Source organism: Laccaria bicolor, genomic scaffold (assembly GCF_000143565.1).
Source record: "Laccaria bicolor S238N-H82 LACBIscaffold_12 genomic scaffold, whole genome shotgun sequence".
In the NCBI taxonomy this organism is placed as follows: Eukaryota; Fungi; Basidiomycota; class Agaricomycetes; order Agaricales; family Hydnangiaceae; genus Laccaria; species Laccaria bicolor.
This window is the reverse complement of record NW_001889883.1, coordinates 1,100,472-1,123,276: the sequence shown is the minus strand read 5'-3', so window position 1 is coordinate 1,123,276 and position 22,805 is coordinate 1,100,472. Positions and strand designations below refer to the sequence as shown.

The 22,805-nt window shown below is 47.8% G+C and overlaps 8 protein-coding genes across 8 annotated transcripts; 3 read left to right on the top strand and 5 right to left on the bottom strand.

Moving 5' to 3' along the window:
- Positions 1 to 1,457: 1,457 nt before the first annotated feature.
- Positions 1,458 to 3,535, bottom strand: LACBIDRAFT_297893 (uncharacterized protein). The gene is made up of 3 exons (XM_001881175.1): positions 3,501 to 3,535; positions 3,024 to 3,429; positions 1,458 to 1,536 (listed from the first exon to the last, which is right to left on the bottom strand). The coding sequence occupies exons 2-3, from the start codon at positions 3,317 to 3,319 to the stop codon at positions 1,494 to 1,496; spliced, it is 339 nt and encodes a 112-aa protein (XP_001881210.1). The 5' UTR covers positions 3,320 to 3,429; positions 3,501 to 3,535; the 3' UTR covers positions 1,458 to 1,493.
- A 4-nt stretch (positions 3,536 to 3,539) lies between these two features.
- Positions 3,540 to 5,003, bottom strand: LACBIDRAFT_297892 (uncharacterized protein; the record flags this gene model as incomplete). Its single annotated transcript, XM_001881174.1, has 6 exons — positions 3,540 to 3,591; positions 3,637 to 4,117; positions 4,177 to 4,396; positions 4,454 to 4,734; positions 4,786 to 4,951; positions 5,001 to 5,003. 6 exons carry the CDS (start codon positions 5,001 to 5,003, stop codon positions 3,540 to 3,542), a joined length of 1,203 nt encoding a protein of 400 aa, XP_001881209.1.
- Positions 5,004 to 5,517: 514 nt separating this feature from the next.
- LACBIDRAFT_327457 (uncharacterized protein) lies at positions 5,518 to 6,672 on the top strand (the record flags this gene model as incomplete). The annotated part of the gene is made up of 4 exons (XM_001881362.1): positions 5,518 to 5,718; positions 5,772 to 5,980; positions 6,047 to 6,526; positions 6,591 to 6,672. 4 exons carry the CDS (start codon positions 5,518 to 5,520, stop codon positions 6,670 to 6,672), a joined length of 972 nt encoding a protein of 323 aa, XP_001881397.1.
- A 1,082-nt stretch (positions 6,673 to 7,754) lies between these two features.
- Positions 7,755 to 8,432, bottom strand: LACBIDRAFT_327456 (uncharacterized protein; the record flags this gene model as incomplete). The annotated part of the gene is made up of 2 exons (XM_001881173.1): positions 7,755 to 8,237; positions 8,292 to 8,432. 2 exons carry the CDS (start codon positions 8,430 to 8,432, stop codon positions 7,755 to 7,757), a joined length of 624 nt encoding a protein of 207 aa, XP_001881208.1.
- Positions 8,433 to 8,735: 303 nt separating this feature from the next.
- Positions 8,736 to 10,729, top strand: LACBIDRAFT_327455 (uncharacterized protein; the record flags this gene model as incomplete). Its single annotated transcript, XM_001881361.1, has 7 exons — positions 8,736 to 8,993; positions 9,042 to 9,571; positions 9,624 to 9,749; positions 9,887 to 10,419; positions 10,504 to 10,540; positions 10,609 to 10,636; positions 10,715 to 10,729. The coding sequence occupies 7 exons, from the start codon at positions 8,736 to 8,738 to the stop codon at positions 10,727 to 10,729; spliced, it is 1,527 nt and encodes a 508-aa protein (XP_001881396.1).
- Positions 10,730 to 11,511: 782 nt separating this feature from the next.
- Positions 11,512 to 14,162, bottom strand: LACBIDRAFT_294441 (uncharacterized protein; the record flags this gene model as incomplete). Its single annotated transcript, XM_001881172.1, has 5 exons — positions 11,512 to 11,909; positions 11,960 to 12,489; positions 12,542 to 12,652; positions 12,703 to 13,029; positions 13,083 to 14,162. 5 exons carry the CDS (start codon positions 14,160 to 14,162, stop codon positions 11,666 to 11,668), a joined length of 2,292 nt encoding a protein of 763 aa, XP_001881207.1. The 3' UTR covers positions 11,512 to 11,665.
- A 2,245-nt stretch (positions 14,163 to 16,407) lies between these two features.
- LACBIDRAFT_327453 (uncharacterized protein) lies at positions 16,408 to 21,790 on the top strand (the record flags this gene model as incomplete). The annotated part of the gene is made up of 8 exons (XM_001881360.1): positions 16,408 to 16,873; positions 16,941 to 18,244; positions 18,299 to 18,664; positions 18,712 to 19,166; positions 19,219 to 19,506; positions 19,641 to 20,961; positions 21,008 to 21,528; positions 21,586 to 21,790. The coding sequence occupies 8 exons, from the start codon at positions 16,408 to 16,410 to the stop codon at positions 21,788 to 21,790; spliced, it is 4,926 nt and encodes a 1,641-aa protein (XP_001881395.1).
- On the bottom strand, positions 21,771 to 22,353 carry LACBIDRAFT_297888 (uncharacterized protein). Its single transcript, XM_001881171.1, has 2 exons — positions 21,938 to 22,353; positions 21,771 to 21,883 (listed from the first exon to the last, which is right to left on the bottom strand). Exons 1-2 carry the CDS (start codon positions 22,224 to 22,226, stop codon positions 21,828 to 21,830), a joined length of 345 nt encoding a protein of 114 aa, XP_001881206.1. The 5' UTR covers positions 22,227 to 22,353; the 3' UTR covers positions 21,771 to 21,827.
- Positions 22,354 to 22,805: the final 452 nt, after the last annotated feature.

Here is a 22,805-nt window from a genome sequence, read left to right as displayed (position 1 = left end):
TAAGTTACACCTTACGTACATTTCAGAGATGGAAAAATTTCAAGCAGATACTCGTATGCGCTGGCAATGGGGGCATGGATTGTAGATGTACACGTCAAAATCATCAAGAAAATAGTATCCCATGAACTTCAAACGCCACAACTATGTCAGAGGAATAGACCTAGAAGTTGAGGAATACAGCCACATTGGTAGCTGTCGGCATCGTGATTTAACACGTACTTTCACGCAAGATGGTCATTTCTGGAACCAATGGGTTTTACATGATTATTTTGATTCACACCCAAAAGCAACAATACGGAGGTATAGTAGTGGGAATCACCTCTTATGAACGGAATCTGCCTGTTGACAACTTGAATCAACTACTCATCATCCTCTCGGCTACAAAAAAGGCAGACGATGTTTTGACGTACGTTCAATCCGTGACTCACCTTGGACTGAGATTACCCTTGAACTGTACCCTCAATAAAGCATGGCGCGTTCTTCGCGGTAGCACTCAGGAGAGCTTTCCACGCTGCGTCGATGAGTTTCAGGTAACCATGCAAACCATAAACGTACGCCATCTTCAGGGCCTGCATACCCTCCTCAACCATTACCCTGTGTGGCCACTCCCAAGAGGTGGCAGATCCACCGATCCCGGACATCGTTCTCACGGCTGACGGGGGGAGGGGTCTGCCCAAATACGGATAGGACACGTGATGTTCGGAACTTCAACTGTGCTTTTCAACAAGGGCGAGTTGGCGGCAGTCAACTCTCATTAACCACACCACTATCTCACTATCTCGACGCCTTTATCAACAACGCGTTGACAATACCATTTCCCTCTCGTTATTGGCACCTGAATCTTTAAATAGTGTTACATATTCCTCTCCCATTTATCAATGTTTATACCTTAACATCTATGTGCTCCCTGGGCCAATCCTGTGATCAACAAGAGCAACCCTCAACAGAGCAATCACCACACGACAGGACCGTGTGCTGTGCCCGCAAGTGTTCATTAAAGATGAGAGCAAACGTGGTAGGATTATCTATGCGAATGTCGGAGGACGACAGCGCTCGACAAACCAATAACCACGATGATCACCGAAATAGCTCCCCTTGCATTAACCGCAAGTCCCATTCCAGCCTCAACACAATTCTCCACACCCTCCATTTGTTATTCCTTTACTTACTTCGCCCCGGAGTAGCTCATATCTCATTCAAATGCATTTATTTGACCACATGCTGTATATGTTGTCGATCAAGCCGAACACAACATTGAAGCTCCGCCAGCCTCGGAAACAACCTGTTCAGGGCTGTGAACACGTCCTGGATCGGTGGATCTGCCACCTCTTGCCCCCGACCTTGTACCATCAGCAACCCAAATGGGTCAATTCCGCATTTAGTAAATCAGCCAGATTCGTCCAAATCAGTCAGGCAGTGTCGCAGCACTCACTTAGATAATCACTCCCGTGGCCTAGTAAGTTACACCTTATGTTCATTTCAGAGATTGAAAATTACAAGCAGATACTCGTATGCGCTGGGGCCATGGTGCCATGTCTGGAACCAAAAAGATGCCCGATTTGGACATAATTCTCAAAGCGGTAGTCCCATCAGACCCTACCTTCCATTTCAGAATTTATGCCTATATCCGGCTTATTGTGAACGAATTAGGCATCTTTTACATGTGACATCTTGCTTGGGTCACACGATTACTAATACTAATTCTGCATGCTCAACATGTATCTTGCTTGTTACTGCACCAATTTCCGTTGTCGAACATGCAAAGTAGCACTAAAAAATTAGGCCATTGCAGAGGTACTCATATTGAGGAAGAGCACAAAGCAGGAGATGCCAGATCACAAATAAAAAGTAAATGGAAGAAACATCTGTAACCCTCCATGGTGTCTGGTTCTCACCTACTCAGGATCCTAATTTCAAAGCTATGGCTCCCTGTTATCAGGAAAGGCCAATTGTAAGAATAATTTTTATAAAATGCATGAGCACTTTGAATTTTTTACCATAAATCAACTAAAAAAAAAGAATAGATAAAAGGAGGAAAATCTAGCAGAGGATTCAAGCACCAAGCTATGCTGCAGAGTTCTTGAACCATTTTTATACATTTATAATGAGAGTATGGGGAATCAACATCACTAACAGCCCTGGGGAATAGTGTTGCCGCGTTTTTTTAACGGCTTATTTTTTGTTTCGTTTATACAGAGCGTAGTTTTCACTCGAATTTTACGTTCTCAGATCTTCCGAGTAGATGGGAAGTAGATCTAAATTTTAAAAAAAAGATCGCCAAGGACGACCGAGATTTCATTGAGAGATTCAACCAGCTTTGAAAAAAAGCCGGCTCATTTGAGCTGCGACTTGGCGACCAGCTAAACGTAAATAGCTCAACGAAAACGCAATGCTTTTTTACGTTCTTTTTTTTTATAATTTAGACCTACTTCCTATCTATCTGGAGAGTCCAAGAACGTAAAGTTCGAATAATAATTACGCTCTCTATAAGCAAAACAAAAATTTACCAGCTAAATAACGCGGCATTACTACTGGGGAATGAAAATTTGGATCGAAGTAAATATGTCTGCACTCTCAGCAACAGGTATTGCATCAGTTTCCTTGGCATCCATGTCCTCAGGCATGGTTATATATGTTGGGTAAAACCTCTAAGTTTACACCCAGAGGAGCCTTCAGCAGAGAATTTCTCCTATTTCTTTTGGCCAAAATGCACAAGGTAAATTTTTACAGTAGAAAGCACAACTAGGATTATCCAGTTCTACTTCAAGAAAAAGGAGGTGCATGGCCTGCATTGATTCTGCAAGAGAGGATCAGATGTATGCATGTGCAGGAAGAGGTGGAAGGGGAAAATGTCAATTCTCATGAATTCTTTCCCAATCTATTGGTTTGAGTTACTTATATCCATACTTTCTGGTGTTTATAAATTTCTAAGTGGTGGTGTGAGATTTTTGGTGCATAAATATGCAAATAGGAGAGTAAGAAGAAGTCAGAGCAAATATATTTTTGAGAAAAGAAATTGCAGCCTGCAGCAATTGAACCAAAGACCTTGCAATACATTATCAGTCTTAATCAGATCTTTCCGTTGAGCTAAGCCACCCTTTAAAATAACATAATTTATAGTGCACAAGATATGGAGTTTTTGATTTTTGATTCTTTTTAAAATTGGTTCCAGACATGGCACCATGGCCTGCGCTGGCAATGCGGCCATTGATTGTAGGTGTCTATTGATGTACACGTCAACAAAATAGTGTCCCATGAACTTCAAAAGCCACAACTGCGTCAGAGGAATAGACCTAGAAGTTGAGGATGGCAGCCACATTGGTAGCTGTCGGCATCGTGATATAACACGTAGTTGATTTTGATTCGCACTCAAAGAGCAACAATACGGAGTTAGAATGGTGTGAATCACCCCCTATGAATCGAATCTGCCTGTTGACAAGTTGAGATCAGCTACTTATCATCCTCTCAGCTGCAAAAACGCAGATGATGTTTTGACGTACGTTCAATCCGTGACGACGGAATACCCTTGAACTGTACCGTCAATAAAGCATGGCGCGTTCTTCGGGGTAGCACTCAGGAGAGCTTTCCACGCTGCGTCAATGAGTTTCAGGTAACCCATGCAAAGCATAAACGTACGCCATCTTCAGGGCCTGCATACCCTCCTCCACCATTTCATCACAGTACCCAGTGTGGCCACTTCGACGTTGTGCATCTGCGCTACGGAGCCTCTTGAGAGCAGTCTCTGCATGTCTCCGAGGCACATTCCACCTCTCCTCGTCCTCATCCGCGAAATCATGAGGAGAGAAAAAAGGCCTGAAGCCCTTACTTGCCTTGAGGGTTTCAATGAACCCCAGAATTAAGACGTCAAAAATGAGGTCGCAGATGTCACGAAGGTTCTTCATGAATACAAGGGGATCGACCAATGCTTGACACAATGGGTACTCACGCTGCCGCGAGTTCTTGTCTTCACCGATAGTGTAAGTAGATGATGTGCAGTCGAACTTGACGAAGCTAAAAGTTGGTAGCTTTGAGTGGTCCTGGAAACCATTGTGAAGAATGGCGTAAATGGAAGGAACAGGAAGGTCGGGTTGACTACGAGCATTTCTCTGATGCAAATCTGTACTTAGATGTTCAAGATTCAAATTAGCGCTGATCAGATATATGCAATCGACTGACGGTCACAATCCCTGACAATCTCAGCGATCGCATCAATTTTATCGTCCTCCATCTCCAATGGATCCTGAGCGAGCATCTGAATTTGTTCAAAAAGAATTGGATAATAAAAAAACGCCTGATACGCGTATGCGTATTTCCCTGCTCCGCTCTGTCCCGTCGCGAATGCTTGTCCGGAGGCCTGATAAACAGATTGAAATGCGGCCAACAAGTTATTGAAGATCTAAAGCAAAAGATGCTCTTAACCTTGTAAGAAAAAAGTTTCCTGTGTCTCACGCACTGGGGCAAGGCACTCAGCTCTTGCAGCTTCCGGAGTATAGTAATTGTAGTCTGTATTGTAGCAACTGTCAAAGGGATATTGAACGCTGACGATATCCATGTCGCGGACAATAGACTTGAACAGAGATGTGGGGATCCGGGAACGGTGTAGATGAAATTTTTCGATATGATCAGGCTGATCTATAGGATAGTGTGGAAGGCTCTTGTCATCGGCCAGTCGACCATCGTTCGCATCCCATTTCATGGGCCAAAAAGGGGAGATCTCTGGTGGCCTTGCCTTCACTAAAAAATCAAGCACTACGTAGCGCCGATGTCAAGGTTCACATTACACACCTTTCCCTGGTTGCGGTTTTTGCGGAAACTTGAAACCAGACTCGTTGGTGAAAAGCCAGCGACCTAGTGCATGGTTGAGTCTAAGGGGAGATATAAACTTACGCCGTTGTGAACCTGAGCGATTGACGAAAGCTAGTCCACCGCGCTTAAAGTAATGGGGGAGCTTCTACAATCAAAACACAAAAGTACGTCGACACAAAGGGACACAAACGTACCATGTTACAACTTGAAAATTGGCACCCCTTGAGAGTCGACAAAATCTCAGCAACTTGAAGGTCTCAGGCGTCAGGCGTCAGGTCTCAGATGGAGGGCTACGGACTGGCGCTTTTGTGCATTGAACTTGCACTGGGTCACACAGGGCTATAATCTGCGCAATGCTGACTATTTACCCTGGATTGCGTTTCGTTCCAACATCAGTCATTCAGGCGAGCAGCCTTCCTTACTTCGCAATCGCCGTACCAGTATGACCATGTCAATCGCCAGGCTGCTTTCCCTCCTGACAAAGTTGGAAGTCATTGTTGGGGAGCTGTGGCTCGTTCCTTTTCTTCGTCAAATACTATCAGCCGTCGGCATTCTTTCGACACTTTTGACATCCCTGTGGCCGCAAATAGCGATTTCAGTCGTGCCGCCCTAAAATATGCCAAGGGAGATAGAAGTCATAAAACACTAGCCTGCTTGTTGAGGAGGCCAGCTTTATCTTTCGACTGGACGAGATGGGAAAGCCTTTCTCATATGATCGCTGACAAGCATTTCGACCCATGCCTACCATTGTCAAAGGCCCCTATTGAAAACTTTCCTCTACGGCGTTCTCGGATCCCAACATCTTCGTTCAACTCCATTGCTCATGAGATAGACCTCGTAAAGGTCCAGTACCAGCGTAATTCACACCACCCATTGCACTTGGGATATAAAAGTTATGCCTCCCTTGCCCCCGTGAGTAGAACGTTCGGAGCCATCTTGCGAATTACAGGAGCGCCTTTTCGCAGATTTTCAATCACCTGTTGGCGAAATTTCAATCGCTTTATCGGACTACTACACAAGCACACGTAGTCGAGGGGACCATGAGCAAATTCAAATATTCCTACCAAGCATTCCTGTTCTTCCCCATCCTTCACGAAGAGATCCAATTACCAACAGGATCAGATCTCGCTAAGCTGGATGCAATTGCTGAAATTGTCCTTGATTGCAGTGGTCAGTGAGTTCCCAAAATCAGAGACATGGCTCAATATCCCACTATTGCAACACTAGAGTTACACTCGAGGAACGCTCACGGCCCAGGCCAGGCTGGCCGTTCAACCATACCTATTTACGCCATCCTTTGCAACCCTTACTTGAACCAGTCCAAGGTGCCTACCGTCAGGTTCATCAAGTTTGAAGGCGCATCGCGATCTTTCTTCGTGGGCGCCGAAGCTAGGAAGAATTCGCAAACTGAGGTATATGGCTTGTACCAGCCAGACGTGGACCCTTTCATGTTTTCGAAATCTCTGCGCGGCATCTGCGATATTATTTTTGACTTGCTACTTTTGGGCTTTATTGACAGCATGAAAGCAAGTCGGGGCTTGCAATTTGCTTTCGGTAAATTCGATTACGCAGAAGAAGATGCGGAGAAGTGGGATGTATCCATTAACCATGCAGAGATTGCACTGAAGAAGTTCCGTGAAGCAGCTGAACAGTATCAGAACGGCCGCCTCGGATGCTGCGACGACATTGTCGAAGAGGGTATGCAGGCCCTCAATACAGCGTAAGTCTCCAATGTTGACTGAGTGGTTAAATAATGAATCTCATACCACTGACTATCTTTTAAGCGTCGAAAGCTCGCCTGGTTGGTACCCAAGGGAGAACGCCATGACCCATTGGAATGTCGATGAAATAGATCGGCGTCCGTGATCTAGGAATAGGTAAAGAAGTTGTGGATGTTTAGCCTTGGAATTGGAGTGCTGGTTATACGTACAATTATCAGGCAAGATCCAAATGTCTTGGCTTGTCAAATGTTGAATGAGCGTAAAAAAAGTGGCGCTGACAAGTCCTTCGGTGGCATATGAAGCCGCGAATGAGGTTGTTGTAATGGCTCATAATTCCTCGAAATTGAGGGATTCGATGGCTGTCTCGGGTGATTCGACATCTGCCTCGGGATCCGACATCTGCCTTGAAAATGATTCGCCGTCCACGAGCGGGCATAATTTGGCGTCATGTGCATGCTCTCCATATCCCAACCGTATGAAGAAGGGTACGTGTGCCTCAAAGTCGAGCTTCGTGATTCACACTCCCGTCGATAGTCGATAGGAATGAATAACGGTACAAGCACCAAGACTTTTGGAGCCCCAAAATAGCCCAGCTCGTTTCGTGAAAGCATTTTCAATGGATGCCCAACTTGCTGAGCCGATACGAAACTGCTCATTTTTGCTTGAGTCCAAGTTGACATCCACAGCGCCAGGGGGGTGGTCAGTCAGCTTTTAGCTTTTGCTTGTGCTTGAGAGACATGATACCGGCTGCGATGATGATCGCAGGAACTAGAGTGAGGGAAACAGCGCAGGCTGCAACGGGGAATCGTTGACGAGGGGGATAGAACGTCTGGATCAGACTTTGAATTCTGTGATGTCTGAAACGCTGCATTAGTTGGTGGGGTGTAGCGTTGGACGGGGAAGTGGAGGAGAGTGATGGGGAAAAGAATTGGCTCGACTTCAGACATCGGTACTGCATAAATTGAGTATATAGAAAGTTGATTTCTGCAAATGGCGGAAACGTTCCGTGGAGCAAAATCTCTTGGACCATGCCAATTTCTTGAGGCTATAAATGTCGACCGTCAAGAAACTTGATGCGACCTGCTCTCTTGGCGATAGCTTGAATGTCATCTTCTGCAGGCCATGGTGTTTCGCGTATGCAGTTCTCTTGGTAAATTCATGAAGAAGCGCAAGGGAAGTCGCTCATCGTGAGGGCATTGCTGATTGCGCTCAAGACATCTAATCGCTCTATCTCATCGACGCATTCATCCAGTACGTCAATGATGATCTGGAGGTGCTACATCGAAATCCACCCCCGGGCAGCGAGTGCAAGGGGACGATAGCAGGGTCATCCAAGTTCGTCCTTGTAGTGAATTCTTTTTCACCGGGAACGAAAAGAGTGAACTCATAGGCAAGCGTGGCGACGAGACGTGCGTTTGTGCTTCGTTCGGAGCTGCTGCAAAGGGGAAAAAAGTGGCAGCGAGGCGGACCTTCTGCTCGCAGCATACCGTGGTGTTTTACTTGCAGCGCTTTGCAATGGTCTGCGCAATCGCCGACTTGCCAGCGCCAGGTACGCCAGAAAGCCAGAGTATCCTCTCCGCCGAATCGCTTTCGGCCCAGTTGAAGAATCTTTTTGCAGAATTTTCTGCCTAGTGACCGGGTGACATCTGGGCTGTGGAAAGCGCTCCTTTGAACGACAAGTTGGGACAAATTCGTAAAAATCCCCGAGTTCTAAGGTAAGATATCGAGTAAATATCAGAATAATAACCTCCGTAGAAAACTCACATTTGAGGAAGACTTTATCGCGTTGTAGATGTGAGCATCGCCGGCAGTGTTGTAGAAGCTTCCACCGTTGATGTCGTAGAAATGTGAATCATTGAGCATGCCTGGCTCACGCTGAGAACCGGATAGTGCTGTCGACGACATGAGCGTTGATTATTGTAGCTAGAGCTCGAAATGAGGCAGACTTGCTGACAGCATGCACACGACTAGAGATACGGGGGTTGTCGTGTAAGTGCTTCAAGTTCTTCAAATAGCACCTGGGTAAAGGTCGCCGCCGTGCCAATTCAAATTCGTTCAGTAGCGTGAACTTCAAGTTGGTTGAAGGTGGAAAAGCCGGTCCGGACTCTTTTTGCTGAGATCCGCCACTAAACTTTGGTCGAAGTCAAGATCCGACTTGCTCCTACCAGTATATAACTATGTCCTCCGATACTCCTTGCATCCTTACCCATGCCCATCCACCACCGTCGCCTCCTTACAGCCTTTGCTCTCTCCTCGCCGTTATACCTATTCCTCAACTCAAATTCTCACCGTGATGACCCCCTCCGACCACCCATCTCAGCCCTGCTACGCTCTTACGTGGTCTACTCGATGTGTTCCATTCCTGCACTCGTAGATGCGTCGCCAAGGATCTTAGACACGTTCAATGCTGTTCCTGGACTTAGAGAAGCCGCCCATGCGTTTGTTAGAGTCACTTTCTTCAATCAGGTGCGTGTCAAGCGTTAAACATAACTTGGGAAACTCATACCCGCGTAGTTCGTGGGCGGGGACACGGCGGCAGGCACTCTTCCCATTCTACGCGCATTGCGTAACGCCAATAAAGGCGTCTTGCTAAATTACGCTGTGGAAGTCGACGAGACTCACCCCACGACCTCGCCGCATAAACGTTTAGTGAATGAGATGATCACAGCTATCGATGCCGCTGCCGATTTTGAGGACTCTCTTCAGCCTGATCTGGGGTTGACCACCCGGCCACAGATGGGGAGGCGGACGTGGGTCGCTGTGAAGATGACCGCTTTGTTGCCGAATGCACATGCACTTATCAATTTGTCAGAGTACATTACCAACGCACGGCTACGCCTGCAGAAAGATACCCCGGAGGCGGGCATCCCATTTCCCGGGTGTCCGAGATCAGGAGATTTGGATGTGGTGCTCTCGCCTTTTCCGGGAGTGGGGCTAGAACCGGAGGACGTGCGGGAACTCAAGGAGCTTCACGATGATCTAGTCAGGATATGTACGAGGGCGGAGGAGAGGGGTGTGAGGGTGCAGATTGATGCTGAGTATAGGTTCGTTTTCCTTTGATTTTTGGGGGTTTAGTTAATGGGTCTTGAAATCTAGTTGGTACCAGCCGGCCATCGATGCCCTGACGTTGTCTCTTATGCGTCGGTTCAACGCTATTGATACGGAGAAGACGAGTCCACAGCAGCCGCTTGTGTATGGCACTTTCCAGGCTTATCTTCGGAGGTTGGTGTCCTTTTACTTTGCTTTCATTGTTTCCTTTTTCGCAGTTGTGAATCGAATTGTTGTGCAAGGGATTTGTTTATTTTCTTTGATCTTTATCCAGTCCTTTTTTGCCAGTACTAATGCTATTGTATCTACAGAACTCCTGCCCACGTCAAACTTGCACTTGCGGACGCACGCAAGCATAACTACGCACTGGGCGTAAAGCTCGTACGTGGGGCGTATCATCCTTGCGAGGTCGACGCATTTTACAAGAAAAAATCGAACGGCAGCAAAACCTTGAACGGCAGCACCTTGACGTCTCGATCTCTGTCAATATCTCCCGACCTCGTGCCACCAGTGTGGAGCGAGAAGAAGGAGACGGACGATGCGTATAATGAATGTGTACGAGTCCTCGTTGGAGCCGTTAGAGACGATATTTCCCGCTCTCGGGCTGGTGCTCGGTGTATCGAAGGGAAAGGGTGGCTGAAGTCGTTGTGGCCTCGGGACCCAACAAAACCTTCAACAAAGAGGGCGAACATTGGTGTTCTATTTGGGACCCATAATTGGGACAGCTGTCGGTTAGTTTTGGACGAGCTTGTTGATGCTGGACTGGCTACTCGGCGGGAAGAGGGAGGGGTTGCGAGCTTGGAAGAAGAGGTTGTTGATAGGGTTGCTGTTGCGCAGCTTTATGGTGGGTTTTTTGCTCTTTCTTTTGAGAGGGGTGAGGCTGATTTTGTGATTTTAGGAATGTGTGATGACCTGACGGATTGGGTAGTCAGACGGACAGAGTCGAGGACGCCGTTTGTTGTCAAGTGCGTTTTCTTTTGCATTTTTTCCATGAGTTTGAGGGTTGCTGATTGTGTGTTGGGGTTACTCGTAGGTATCTGCCCTATGGTGCGCTTGCTGAGGTTCGTTTATTCAAGTCCTTGGTGGTGACTTACCAACCTTAATCTGTATCATTTTCTGCAGGTGATGCCGTACCTTAGCCGCCGGGCAACTGAGAACAAATCCGTCCTCGGGGAAGGTGCAGCTCTGAAGGAGAAGGAGAGGGCTAGGAGAGAAATTTGGAAACAAGTCACTTTCGGAAGGGGGAGTTGATGGTTTACCATTGTCGTTCGTCCACTACTTTATACCTAAACTTCGCATTTATTACACGTCGCGCTTACTGTAATGGACCTTTTTTCATATTTCACATACCATGTCCTCGACGTCGACCACAGGCGAACCAAGATTTGATATAATACTTGAACGAAGGCGTTCATGCACGTAACACTGCGGTCTCCTCTCCAGCATCTCGACCCATGTTCCCCCCTCAAGGTCGTGAAGCGTGATCTACACTCGTCTGTGACCTGGCCTACCCCGCCGTGGAGCATTTTAGTTCGTTTTAAGAGCATGAATATCGATTCCCCGAGGACTATTGGTGCATGTCGGACCTCTGAGCAGGTGCCACTACCGCAGGCATTATGGCTGATCAGGAAGCATGCACTACAGTTACCTCTACGCTTGCTTGTCATCCAACGAACCCTGTTTGGTAGTCGATGGTTGATTAGACGTGTGTAGCTCTGCCGCTGGCCTAGCACCTTTCAAAATGACATTCGAACCTCCAAAAGACTTCACGAGCTGACTTCAAGGATCTAAAACCTGTGCCCAGGTATACCCGTCTATAGTCATCTTTGTAACGATTCTGGATGTTGTTTTAAGGATCGCTGAACAAGGCTCAAACATGAAGCTCGAAATTAGGTAGGATCTCTCTCAAGAGTTGACCAACTCTTCGTAAGTATGGAAAAATCAAGAGGAGCTGTGTTAACGGCGTACGTTGAAAGAGTAATATGATACATAGCTAAGAAGCTATCCTCTAAAAGTACAACTGGCGATCACGACCGCCCAACAATTCACAGGTTGAGCTTCTCGAGGTGGCGGGGGAGGGGGGGGGGGTGTCAATCTGAATAATAATCAGAGGAACCTGTAGAGCGTCCAGCAGTCTCGCGCGCGCCCAACAAGAGACAATCAAGCCTCGAATGCTCGCTCTCTTGTTGCCATTCACTGGGGTTCAACTTTGCCCGATCAAAATCGATAAAGAAGACCTTGCCGTCGGGGTTGATCATCAAATTGAAGCCTCGAATATCTCGGTGATGAACCCCAGCATTGTGAATACTTGTCAGAACACGAGCATACGCATCTCTAGAGTACAGGTTTAAACGAGTCATGAGAGAAAGGGCAAGAAGGCATACCGTTCTTCTGCTGTAGTTTTCAAAGGACTGTCCCACGCGCCCGTCCGCATGAACTCCCGTTGGCGAAGTGACATCCCTGCATCGTTTAGAACAAGGGCTAGACATCCATTTTCTGCATCCTGGAAAAAACCGTGGACCCGAACGACGCCTTCAAACCCTTCCTTTGTAGCAAGGTGACTGTAAACGGCGTATTCTTTACGCATTCTACGCTTCTGCCATGCACTGAAAGCGAGTTTGACGACAATCGGTTTAGAAACGGCTCCACTCTCCACGCCATCCTTAAGTTCGAGGATTCCCTTGTAAACAACACCCACTGCGCCGCTACCAAGGATTTTGTCAAGCTTGATTGTTGCGTACTGTTTATGGGAATATCCATCTGCTATTTCATCGAAGCCGTGTGAACTTGAGACAATATCAGGCGCGGATGATTTCCCAATTCGAATGAAGGAGGCAGGGGCGGGGGAGCGATGTATGCCGATGTTTAAATGCACGAGGAATAGATTTCTTGAGCCCGCTTTCTTGTCAATTTCCTATGAACTCTCTGAGAAAGTGCATTACTCCAAAACGTAAACTGTAGCGCACCTCGTCGGGGCTGACGTCAAGCTTCCCCTCAGGGACAGCAGATGTGGCCTCTTCAATGGACTTTGGGCAATCGACAGTTGGCTCAGCTTTGTTCGTTTCTTCGGATACGTCCTGCTGAAACATTCAGTATTGTATTTCAAGTCGCCGCTGGCATTTCTCACTTTGCCATCTGCCACATTTGGCTTCTTCTGGTGTTCGGTAGGTGAAACTTTCTGCCGCTTAACGTCTTCAGATCTTTCCTCGCTTTCCTTGCGCTTTAGAACGCGGTCACCTTCTCTTTGACGCATACGAGCCAATGCGTCTTGCATGATAGCGAGATGAAGACCAAGATGAATCTGGCCGTAGGTCAGATCTTTGTATCCAGATGTATCAATTAATTCGGAAACATAGAGAGTTTGTGAAGCTCTATGGCGAATGCAAATTCGTTCAAGCGTTCCGCAAGTGAGAATGATGAAAGTGCTATCATAACAAGTAGCTCTTGCCCAAGCCTGACAGTAAATGTATTAGATTAAGGTACTTAGCAATGTCAAGTTATACGCACATGCTGAAGGAAAGAATTGACATTTGCTCCTGGAGCCTTCATTTCATCATTCTTTGGGTCAGGAAGCGATACTAAATGTCCATCGTCTGGAAGGATTGTGCTTGGGGCTTCAGATGGCTCGGTAGAGGGTGATTCAGTGGAAGATGACGAGATAGACCACGACATATCATTGGCATCCGAGTGGAGTCGAACGCCTCTGAAATTAGCAGGCATGTGTCCTGTCACCCTTGGCAACTCCCAAGGAAATGGGTCGGAGCAGGTGTCTATCGCTTTCAGCATGTCCTCCGCTGTGTTTGACATTGAAAAGATCTGCCATAGGGCAAGAGTAGGGTTACCATCCACCTGATTCTGTAGCATCAGGGCAAGGTCCTTGTCCAACGATTTGGCCAGTTTAGCGACACCGCTAGTTAGCATTTCTAGTGAACATTCGGTATGGTAACGATCCTCGTCTTCGTCGTCTTTGTATGGCTTTTGATGCATCCGCAGAAGAGATCCGGAGATGGACGGATGGAGGGTGCACCTGGAAGCGATGGCAGAGCAGGAGTCCCCAAGGTTGCGCCTGTAAAATCTGGACACGTCGCGTGAGTTTCCCAGTGCCCTGCCGGAGTAACAGGGCGCACGGATGCCATCAACGAGACTATGACCTTGAGCACGAAATTTCTCCATCTCCGCACCATGATTTGCGGAGAGGTCGTGGAGCATTGAAGGCATCAGCTTGACGCGTTTCAGGATAATACCTGGGTCGAGATGCCTATCCTGAAAGGTGAGAGGTGATGGAAAGGGTGGTGGAGTGTAGTGGCGTTTGCGGGTCCAAATGGCCAATGTCTTCTTGAACTCTTCCGAATAGTTGTAATCGAGGATTTTTTGGAAAGCGGCCTCCCCTTCTCCGACCTTGCTTGGGACGTCATCGCCTGAGGTACCTCCATCTGAGGCAGCAGCTACCCCTTCTGCGACCTCGCCTGGGGCGTCATCGCTCGAGGTATCCACGCTCGAGGCGTCCTCATCCGCGGCATCCTCGTCATCAAGAATGGCGTCGTCTTCCCAGCTGAATTTAAGAGAAGGCTCTTCAACTTCGTTCATTATCGATGGTTGGAATAAAGCCGGAGGAAGGGCGAGTATTTAAGACGGGTTTCTATCCAAGGATGCACCGCGCATCATCTGACAGTTTGTGGGTCCTGTAAGCGCCTGTCGGCGCCGGTAAATGCTGTAGAGTGCGGGAAAAGTAGTACAATTTAGGAAAACGCCGAAAGGATTCAGAAATAGCCTCGTTGCGATAATCATTATCGCCAACAAACGTGGGATAAGGTTTGTAGAAGGGCATCCCTTTGCAAATAACTGCAGCACGGGGCGGGGAGTCGTGGCGCCGCGGAGTTGACAGATGGGCAAGGAAAGCAATTCAAGATGGGATTGCCAGATGATTGAGACCAGGTAGCGCAAGGCAGTGAACTGAGACGAAATAGGCTACCCATTGCGACAAACTCTGGCCACCTTGCGGGGGGAAAACCCATCCTTCATAGTGCATATTCCAGGGGGCGATGCTGTTTCCACTAGAAAGGAAATGATCGTTGATCAACGACAGAAGTGTGATGGGACGAAGTTGTCGTTAACCTCGATATGGCAAGTCGGAAACACGACCAACATTGCCTTGATGGCGCTTAATGAATCTTTGCAGATGTGTAGATGAATCATCTTGACCTTGACGAATTCATTTATGAAAACCTCTTGACCTCGACAAACTCATCCGTGAAATATTCTCCACCAAGACGGACGTATTTTTGGAGGGAGCAATGATGGAAGCAGAACCCTGAGCCTCGAAGCAGCTGCAAGAAATGGAAATGATTCGATCTTGGCATCGATTAGCCATCGGAGAATGTGTGATGTATTCGTCAAGCCGCGCTGCTCGCCGTCCTCTCGGGGGTCTTGTATTTGCGCATCACAACTGCGCAGGAACACGAGTCTGCGGAGAGGCCTATCGGGTGTCAGATGATGTCCAAACGAGAAGACAGCAGTCACTACTCACTTAATTGGTATTCGCTGTGCGTATGAAGCTCACTTGCCTCGTATCGATCGTCAGGATCCTTCTTCGTTATTATCCCGACGGTTACGCTTCTAATCTGGGTGCGCTCCGCCAAAGGTCGAGTTTCAACAGGTCGACATTCACAGCGAAATCGATAGCATTTGGCTTTTGGAGCGAATCAAGAAAGCGAATGTTAATGAAGCCGCTCGAATACTAAAAAAAGGGCGCACCACAGACGCATCGTGACACGCTGAGAATTGAGCAGGTCTATCAGGACCCAAAATAAAATTTGTGTTGAGCTTTGGGGCCTCCCCTACACTATGAAAAGGCACTTCCCCTTCGCCACATGCAAGGTTTCGTTGATATAAGGTTAACTTGGAGATGCTCCAAGGTCGTGTATGGTGCTGACCGAGAACGGGGCGCTAGGAATTTCTGGCAAGTCCGGATGTTGGGCTGCGCACGACGCTGGCATGCCGAGCTTCATGTCATGGTTGGGATGAAGGGGCATACCAGGTTATCAAAGTTGTATCAAAGCATACTACCAAGTCGGTGCACAAATTCAAGGTCCTCATTGTTCTTTCCTGTGGCAGTGCTGCCAAAGTGCTGCATTAGACCACCCGAATTTTAAAACGCCCACCACAAGACGCATTCTGCGCCAACTCCACCAAGGATCTACACTATAGAGCTGGTTAAGAGCTGATAACAGGCAAGGATTTATTGTTTAAAATGTTCGAATACACCTCCATGGATCCAACGCAAGAAGGCTAAAAAAACCACAACGCTTTGACGTTGCATAAGTTACGTAATAATTTTATGTGACGATCCAAAAATAGAAATTGCCACAAACGACCGTCTTGACAGCGATGGCAAAAGCTTCATTGAAGGGTACTTGAGGGTAAGGGCTGTAATTACTGTTATGTTTCTCTGCTGATTATGACCTGTAGGCCGCTGAGACATCTTTGGGCAACCGTTGCTGCTCATGAGAAGCATAAAATGATATCCAATCCCCAAGGCGGCCAAAGACCTTCACATTTTTGCACTGGTAGTGCGGCCGCAAAACCGTCACAAAAGGATACGCCGTATCAGCCTTGGCCCCTCTTGCCTTTCTAATTGTTTTAGTTATCGTCGTGATCTCCTTTGCGCATCGTGATTCGTTGCTTCTCAGCTCAGAAAACAAGCATTTACAGGACCGACTATTATCATCGCTCGACCACTGGTTGGCATGTCAGTAGAACATCCGTCTCTGCGGCGAACCTATAAATTCACGTATTATTCAGATCACTCATCCTCCACTTCTCTCGCGTTGAGATGAGATCCAATACTCCGCCAAGGACGAACAATCTGCCACCATTGCAGCCAATCTCTCCTTCTGAGCAGACCTCCGCACGCCATCCGTCTCATTTTGGAGACTCGTTGCCCCAGCCTTCGGTCCTGCTCTGGCGCAACTCATCATTGCAACCCGAATCCCCGGGCTTCTCGTCGTCGCCTCCGGAAGGACCCGATAGGAAAACGCATTCGATCATTCCTCAAGAAAACATTCCTAAGCCTGAAACTAGGAAACGACGCCGGAAAGCAGAATCGTCGCACGCTGTTAGTAAGGTCAGACTTATGGATAATCCTTCGGCCTCTATGAATATCCCTACCATCCCACTTGGATCCCCAGAGAAGCGGGGGTCAGATCCTCTCGAGCTCCTTGCCAATCCTATCCCTTCCCTGGTGAAATGCACACGGCGTAAACCGAAGCATTTGGCGGGTGGCTCGCATCGCTCTCAAAGTAAGAAGAATGCTTCCATTTTTTACACATCACCCCATGTTCAACTACATGCTTTCTTTATCGTCAGAAACTACTGCCAAAGAAACTAGAGAGAATAAAAGTTTTACTTTTTCAACTCAGAACCCGCCACGTCCACTAGACGAGCCCACCGCCTCTTCTAAACAACTTTCTAAAGAGTTTTCGAACTCTCCCTTTGCGTCCTTGCCGACGGAACATAGGAAGCCCCCGATTTCTCCTTCACCACCCGATAACATATTTGTAAACTCAGCCGCTATTCCGGTTGCGGATGACAAAATTCCTCAACAACCATCCGTCCCCTATTTCTTTACTTGGAGTCCCCCCTCCGAAGTGGATGGGAAGGCAAAAATCTCTGGAAGCAGTGGCTCACGACCTCCACGGTTTTGGGACAGGCATTTGCATGAGAAATTCATTCTCAAGAAAGTCCACGCGGCGCCAAATCTAGCCACACTGCTGGGAGAGGTGGCAGATACCGCACTGAAGGAAGCACAAGCGCGATATTCAACAGCAATCTGTCCGAGTCAACTGACGAAAGAAAACTTGACGAATTCAGATAAGTATACTATTCGCTTGACAGATGACGAACTCGGTGTGCAGAGATTCTATGGTTCGTCGATTGCGCCTCTCATTTTGTCAATGGCGCACGCCCTTCTTGGTCACGAAACTCCTCTGAAAAATTTCTTCATATGGAAATCCAAGTGCAAGGGCCAGACAAAGGCTCAGGCGGACGGATTCTTAACTGTCAATAACCTTGCGAACCAATCCTTCGCTCTTCCAAATGAACTCGAAAAGTATGTAAAGCTTCTTGAAGAATGGAATTTGAGCAATCTGTCGTTGTGGGAATTCAAGAGTCTGGCAGCTGGATCCTCAGATGTCATGGAGGCTATACAGCGACTTCCTACTCAAAAGGATTTTCCCTGGACGGGTTGCACAACGATCAGTCGTTGCGAGTCCGCCCTTCACAAAGGTGGAGAAGTCACAATCAATACAGGCCGCAGAACGGGTCCTGATGCCTTATCACCACTTGGAGTAGCTTCACCACCAGAGACTAGAAAGCGCTCCCATGATGTTATGTCCGGTTCAGCAGACGTCGTCAACCATCATGTCGATGAAGTTAAAGATGGGGATTCGGATGACGAATTGTGTTATGATGACTCTGCTGCCTCTTCCTTCGACGTTGACGACGGCACGCCTGAAAACAACATATCTGAAGATGGGGGCAAAGATGAGCTCGTTGATGGGGAGAGCTGCTTTGCTACCGACGACCCAGTCATTCTTGAAAGCAAAAAAGCTCAACGGTTGTCTGCAAAGGGTGCTCAAGCTCTCAAAAAGGCCAGCCATATTATCCAGCAGGTAGGACACTATGCTACAAATGAAACCAACATTAATCGTTGACATGTTCTTAAGGTTTGGGCTGAAGCAGTCCAAAATGACGCCACCTTCATGATCGTAAATGCAGGCCGGTATGAATTCATTGCGTACCGCTGTCGAGAAAAGCAAGCCCTTTATCTTTCGGACATGATTGAGGTTTGCAACTCTAGTCCTGCATATGGGAAGTTGCACACTGGCTTATATCTCGCCGCCTTCAATGACGCACTTGACCGTGCTTCGCAACTCGACCACCTGAAGGCTTCAAGGCAACGGTTTGGCCCCCTTTATCGTCGCAAATATTCCCATGATAAAGTGAACTACACCTATGAAGATCCAAACGATATCGCCTCCCAAAAACAGGAAGAGCTGGAGCTTGCCCAAAAAGGGTCAGATTTACATTTGGTGCGTTGAATCATCTTGCGATCGTCTCGTACCTTACCAAAGTTCAGAACATCGGCGAAACATTGAGACGGTGTCGCACAATGAAAGTTTATGCGAAGGAAGTTCCTATTTTTGGCGCCAAGCAGTTCCAACATTTTTATCGCCACCACGATGTGGCATTGGGCGAAGAACTTGAGGCGGAACATGACCCACCCAAGAATTTGTGCTTGCACCTCAAAGAGTTGTTGGCTGGTGCCGTTTATACCTGTGTGGTGTGTCTTGACGACAGAACCAGTGATGACCGCTTTGTCATAAAATTGGTTCAAGAAGAGGGATGCGAGGCCCTTCTCCAAGAATACAAGACTTATCTTGCCTTGAAAGCAGCAAAATTTGAGGGTATCGTTGAAGTGCACGGCGTATTTCAGTGTGATGCACAAGGGATGCCAGTGATGGGACTCGTGATGTCGTATGGCGGCTGTTCCATGCTTCAAGGTAGCAGAGAGTGCAGAGCAAGGGTGCGACGGTGCGTAAAAAAAATGGGATTTCTCTTTCCTTGCTGATGACTTGATCCGCAGGAATGTGGTGTCCGAGAGGTTTGAGGCCATTGTGAAGGAACTCCGGCGCCATAATCTAGTTCATCGACGTTTGCGTTTAGATCACTTGCTGCTCCACAAGTCCAAGGGACCCGACAACAAAGAAACCTTGTCCCTGTCTCTGGTAGGCTGGAAATTGGCCAAAACGCGTCCGCCTCAGCCTGCCACTCTACCCGAAGCAGCTAAAATCGGCGACACTGATGATCCCTGCCCTCGACTGGCCGTGCCTGGCGAAGCGGCGAGCACCGACGGAGACAGGGTCATGGAGCGGTCTGATGGCCCAGCAATCGAGCTTATCCGTCAATTTTTGAGATCGAAACCCTTGGGTAGTGACGAGCATGAGGATCTCTGACACTGTATCTTTCGTACTCTAATTACGTAATCGGAAGTTACTTTGATGCTAGCTTGAACCACTCTTTCAATACGATGCCTGAAGCGACCGAGATACAGAAGATTAACTCTGTGTATGAGCACAACCCCCCTGTTCTCCGACAAGCTGGAAACTGCATTCATCCACCGTCGGCGCTGACATTTTACGACAAGCACCTACACCCGAGTTTGTTGTTGAGGCACGTCCGAATTCTGCCCTCAATCGTTGCTGATTTGTCCGACATCGCCACAGACCTTGTCGCGGATATTATTGAGCATAATCTCCCGCTCCCATTCATGGGAAACATCCCTACCTTTTTTGAACCACATGGCGATGTGATGCAAGATGCGTCTGATGTTGGGAATCATTATGTGAACTACATCTCGGAACCGTGTTGTGCTCTCGGCTCAACCTTGGCTTTCCACCCAAATTGCTCTCAGTGGGTTAGCATAATGAATTGGGATAACCGAGTGTTGTCCACGAACAGTTTTGCCACCGATGGATATTCTCTACGCCTTTGTCGCGGATACGTCAAGCCTCTCAAGTTGTACCTTCCACCGGTATTACAGAAGTTACTTCAAGAGGACGCGAAGGACGAGCTTCGCCAATTGCTTGCTGCTTTCCCTGACCTGATCACGGGCCAGATGCTTGCAGTGACAGAGGAAGCTAAGGAATTGGTTAAGAGGTTATGGATTCCTTCCATGTCCAATTTTTTCTGGGTGACGCCTGGGACGACGGGCCAACTGATTCTCTCTCCCTTGGATTCAAAACTTTGTGGACCCGATGCACAGTCCATTCCTTCGGTTCACAAGAAAGCTACATCGTCGCATCGCAGCTATTCCCCGAAACCACATTGCTCCTCCCGCATTCTTCCCCCACCCCGTATCGGGACAAAGCGTGGACGTAGTTATGACCCTCGCCCAGATCCTTCGCATTACATACAGCATGTACGGGCTTTCTCTATAATCTCTTACCCTTCACTAATCCTCAAACAGGCTTGGGTACAATCTGTTGTACAAGACACTACATTCATTTTATTTCATTGCGGCAAGTATGATAGAATCGGCGTCCGTCATCGTGCGACACAAACGCTCTACCTGTCAGAGGCTGTTGATGTTAATACATGCCAAGACCCAGCGTATGGCAAGCTTCAAGTTGGTCTTTATGTAACTGCACTTCGAGATGCTCGAGGTCGCTTGGCACGACTCAAGGCTTCCGCAGCGTCAGTCGCACCTATCGTTCAAGGTAGAAAGCGGTCCCTTCCAGATAACGACAACGAGACACAGAGACAAAAGAAACGGAACAAACGACGCCCCCACGATCAAGAAGCTGCGGAAGTTGACAACAGTGACAAGGTCTGTGTCTTGAAGTGCTTCTTTCGTCATCTTACTCTCTTTCCAGTTATTCATGGAAGAAGTCGGTCACAGGGACCTTGCGTTGGTCCGCCTTGAATATAGCTTCTATAGCTCTCCGGTTTCTGCTTCGTTCTTACGCTCGGACGCCTCTCTCGTCCCTGGTGAAAACCCGGCCCCTTTTAAATCCCCGAAGCGAAAGGCAGGATATACTGCAGTTGAATACATATCCGTCACTCTTGGAGATCAGATCGGGGAAGGTATTATTGGCGTTGTTCACCGTGGTACACTCTCACTACGAACTACTCACGCAACGCTTACCCGCCAAGTGGCGGCGAAGTTGGCCTTTTCCAAGGAGCAACAACGTAGTCTCCGACATGAATTCACCATCTATACTCGTTTGTGGCAGAGGAATGTCAAGGGTATCCTTCCTGTTTATGGTCTATTTCAAGACATGGAGGACGGTCCTTTGATGTTGCTCCTTGGTTATGGCGGCATTTCGCTCTTTTCCCGAGAGCAGGAAAGGATGGGAAGCTATTCTAAATGTGTGACGTGTTCTGATTCGGAAAGGTTTGTCTCTACTTTTTGCATATTACTTTTCTCTGACTTGCGATCACGATATAGTAGAGGATTTGTCGAGGCGCTTAAGAGCATCCACAACGCTGGAGTTGGACAGGGGGATGTCCGACCCCATAATATGCTAGTAAACGGAACAGACGTTTACTTCATTGATTTTCATTATGGTTTCGTAGGAAATCACAAAGCTCATGCCCGTGAGGAGAGGTTATTGAAAGATATCCTCGAGGGCGAAGAGTGGGACTCCGAAGGATAATTACTTTGAATCCATCTACATACTGACAATATTTATTTCATTCGATGGTCGAGAGCATTATACCATACAATTGTGGATTCGGTAGCAAAGAGCCTGCTATTGGTTCGTGAGATCTGGTCGCCGTTGAAGATAATGGCAGTAACTAACCTTCGACGCTCAAGTAGTCCGTCCTCCACGTCCTGGAGCATACCGCAAGGCAGCATCCATCCTTTCCGTCATCATACAGGTTCTCTGAATCCATCTGTCCCATCTGATCGCCTAACAACTGACCCAGCAGGCACAAGGTTAACATATGTTGGATATTTCCGGATGAGGGTCCAATTTTCGTGATATCCTGAGCGAGGAGAGTACGGTCATAGGCAGTACGCGACTGATCACAATGGTCTCCCTCCATGGGACTCAGGCGAGCACCGGCCAGAAAAAGGGACCATGTCATCGCAGATCAGCTCCTAACCATCAAAGAGTGCCAGAGCAGTAAAGGCCAGAAGAGAGCAGTCAAGCGTTCGTATCCAGGTCCTTTGAGTGGAATCCTTGATAAGCGGTACCAGCAGATTTTTAGCCGCGAGCATCTTGAGTGAGTCAATTGCAGCCAGCTTATATTTATATGGAAAGAAGTTCAATCTCCGACTATAGGGCGGAACCGAAATCGGAGTCTCAATGTGAGTTCCCAGTCAGCGGGAGTCTGCTGTGTGCATTGTTGGTTGCCCTCCAACCACCACGCACATTTTCGTCATCGACCTTTTGACCGCCAAAGTCGCACCCTTCCCTCGGTACAATTGGTCCAGAGACGGCAAGAACCCTTTGGCCGCGGTTTGGACACGTTTTTCGGGCTTCTTCCCGTTTTTTTTCTCGGCTCTTCCCTGGCGACTAGGACTTGCTTCCGTCAGCGCGCAAAAAAGCACCTTATAGTTGCTAAAAACTACGACGAACGGCATAGAGCGTTCTCTATCCACGTTACTACGACACGAAGACTCTTTGTTCACGCTTCATTCCGTACTTTTGTTGCTTCCAACTC